The 2,500-nt window shown below is 40.0% G+C and overlaps 1 protein-coding gene and 1 non-coding gene across 2 annotated transcripts in view; one reads left to right on the top strand and one right to left on the bottom strand.

The window, feature by feature from the left end:
• Trnas-aga (transfer RNA serine (anticodon AGA)) overlaps nucleotides 1–41 on the top strand; it is a 74-nt gene extending 33 nt beyond the window's left edge. Inside the window, exon 1 of the tRNA in view lies at nucleotides 1–41. This exon is cut by the window's left edge and continues 33 nt beyond it. This is a non-coding gene — a tRNA (tRNA-Ser).
• The window catches only part of LOC137981834 (rho guanine nucleotide exchange factor 12-like), a 73,311-nt gene that overhangs the window by 29,772 nt on the left and 41,039 nt on the right, over nucleotides 1–2,500 (bottom strand). Inside the window, exon 46 of the mRNA XM_068828876.1 lies at nucleotides 777–826. Coding sequence (XP_068684977.1) covers nucleotides 777–826 — 50 coding nt within the window. The remainder of the gene's footprint in view (nucleotides 1–776; nucleotides 827–2,500) is intronic.

The raw sequence follows: 2,500 nt of genomic DNA, 5'->3' as shown, positions 1-2,500 counted from the left end.
TAGATCACGGAGGGTCGTGGGTTCAAATCCCATCTGGGACTCGGATATTTTTCCGAGTCTACATTTCTCCTTACATTGAATATCATTGTTGTTGTTTCATCTTTAACACATATATATTTTTCTTGTACATATTGTAAAGCGCTTTAGAATATTTTAATAGTTAAAGCGCTATATTACATGCAATAAAAATTATTTATTATCATTTATTATCAGGTTTGTCCCCATCAGCATCAGTGTTTATTTTCCCTTCAAAAACTCATTAACACTTCATGAGCTTAACAGCCTATCAAAACACCGATAAAACGTCACGTGGATGAGCTTTATAGCTGAAAAAAAAACACTCCTCGTTAGTATTCTTTATATAAAGAATACTAATAAAGCATAGCTTGTTTTTCTTGTACGCTAATATTCACCTCTCACAATTTGAACCATTGTTTTGAGTCCATAGGGACACGCTCTTTGTGGAGTGTTTTTGAAGCCGTTCAAAAAACTCGTAGCACGTGTTTTATCAGGTCTAAAAACACTCGGCTACGCCTCGTGTTTTTAAACCCTGATAAAACACTGCTGCTCATTTTTTAAACATTACACAAAACCTAGTTAGAAAATAGACACTTTTCTGACGCTGATGGGGACTAGGCCAATTTGAGTAAATCTTACTCTTCTCATCCTTAGTCAGTTATCCTTTTACGATTTACTTAAAGTGCGTAAATTGTTGATGTAATGTAGTAAAAACCAGGGAAATCATGCTGACCTGTAGTGGACTGAATAATCCTTACCTTGGTGCATTCCATTGCCCTCTCGATGTCTTTATTGTCCAGATGAGAGCCTTAAGTTCAAAACAAAGGGAATTTCACTCAAAACAGCACTTAATAAACAGAGGACACTTTGTAGTGCATTGTAACGTAAGACCTTCAAAAGGAATACATCAAGGGATTTTGCTCAATTTAGAAGAAAAATTCGGAGGTAAAGCAATTAACTGTTTACTGTTTACAGCGCGTAAAGCTCTCCTCATCCTGTTACTCAGACTGGGGGTCCATGCCTGCGGTAGTTCCCCACGGAACAAAATTAGGTCCCTGGTTGTTTCTACTCATCATCAACAGCCTGAGGATCCCACCCGTCCCTACTAGGAAATAAGTGGATGATACCACTATTGCTGAGCACGCTCCTTAATTAGTTACTTCATATACTTACACTGTACATACATTGTATAATAGCGACCTCCAGATTGGAGTACGGGAACGACAACGAGTGTGATTTTTCCGTACTGGGCACGCGCATTACAGTTAAAGAACGACATTTCCCGAAATGCGCGTGCTCAGAACTGAGAACTCGTACCCGAAGTTGTCCTCGTACACCAATCTGAAGGTCTCCAATATATTTCACCAGGAGCCCATACACCTTATTCCAAAATGGCCGCCATTTCAGTACACTTTTGTTTCCATGCAAATTTGCCCTTATGGCCTCGTTCAGGGTTAAAACTTCTTTTGAATTTTACGTTTGAAAACGAGGCCATAAGGGCCAATTTCCATGGAAACAAAAAAATACTAAAATGCCGGCCATTTTGGAATAAGGTGAATGACAAGGAGCGTACAACTTCATTGTATTTGTTGAACGGATTTTCCCGCGAAACCAGACCCCTTTCCAGCCAATCAAAGTCTTGCATGAAAAATCATAACCCATGGGATTGAGAATGGTCGCTGGTGCAAGCCAAATCTTATTTAAGACCTCGTCTACGCCTCGTGAGACCACACCACATTTTGACCACTGTGATGACGAATATCGTTGTCGATAAGAGTACAGACAACGCTGAACCACTTTCGATTTGTTTTTTACCAAAATATTCAACGCCAAAGAAAGTTTTTATTTCAGAGCGTGACCAAAATCATGAAACACAAAAAATGAGCAAGCGTTGTCTATAACTTTCTCGCAATATGATTGGTTTGTTTCCCACATTCAACGCGCGTTCCTGATTGGCTGCTGCATTGCATGACAAATTGACGCGAGCATGACGCGTACAGCGTTAGTCTAGACTCCTATCGACAACGGCAAATCAGCCAATCAGATTGCGAGAATACAAGCAATTGTGGTAAAAAAATAACGAGCTGTGAAAAGGCCGTTACGTAGACCTAGTATTGGAGCTGTAGACTCCTGGACTCTTGATAAGGGCTTCTGATTTCACCCCAAGATCCCTATTTCGTTAATTACTTCGTTAATGGGTAATTTCGAAATGAATCAGCAGTTGCACAAATAACAAGAAGTGGACCCTGCAGCAGGAAATTAGACTCGGAGTTTGTTTCTTCAATGGATGACTTCCACCACAGGAACAAATAACATGCAGCTCATTACAGCCTCTAATTCCTTGGACCGGGTCTAGTAAAGGATGCAGCTCTATTGTGTTTAGGATTAGGCCCCTTTGTTGCCGTTGTATACCTCTTTGTGTTTATTGCTTTCTGAATCAATTAGAAGAGCCGTCGTAATAGCTGCATCATGTATGACCCAT

Source organism: Montipora foliosa, chromosome 13 (genome assembly GCF_036669935.1).
Source record: "Montipora foliosa isolate CH-2021 chromosome 13, ASM3666993v2, whole genome shotgun sequence".
NCBI lineage: Eukaryota > Metazoa > Cnidaria > Anthozoa > Scleractinia > Acroporidae > Montipora > Montipora foliosa.
The sequence above is the reverse complement of the archived record's forward strand: the minus strand, read 5'-3'. Positions and strand labels throughout refer to the sequence as shown.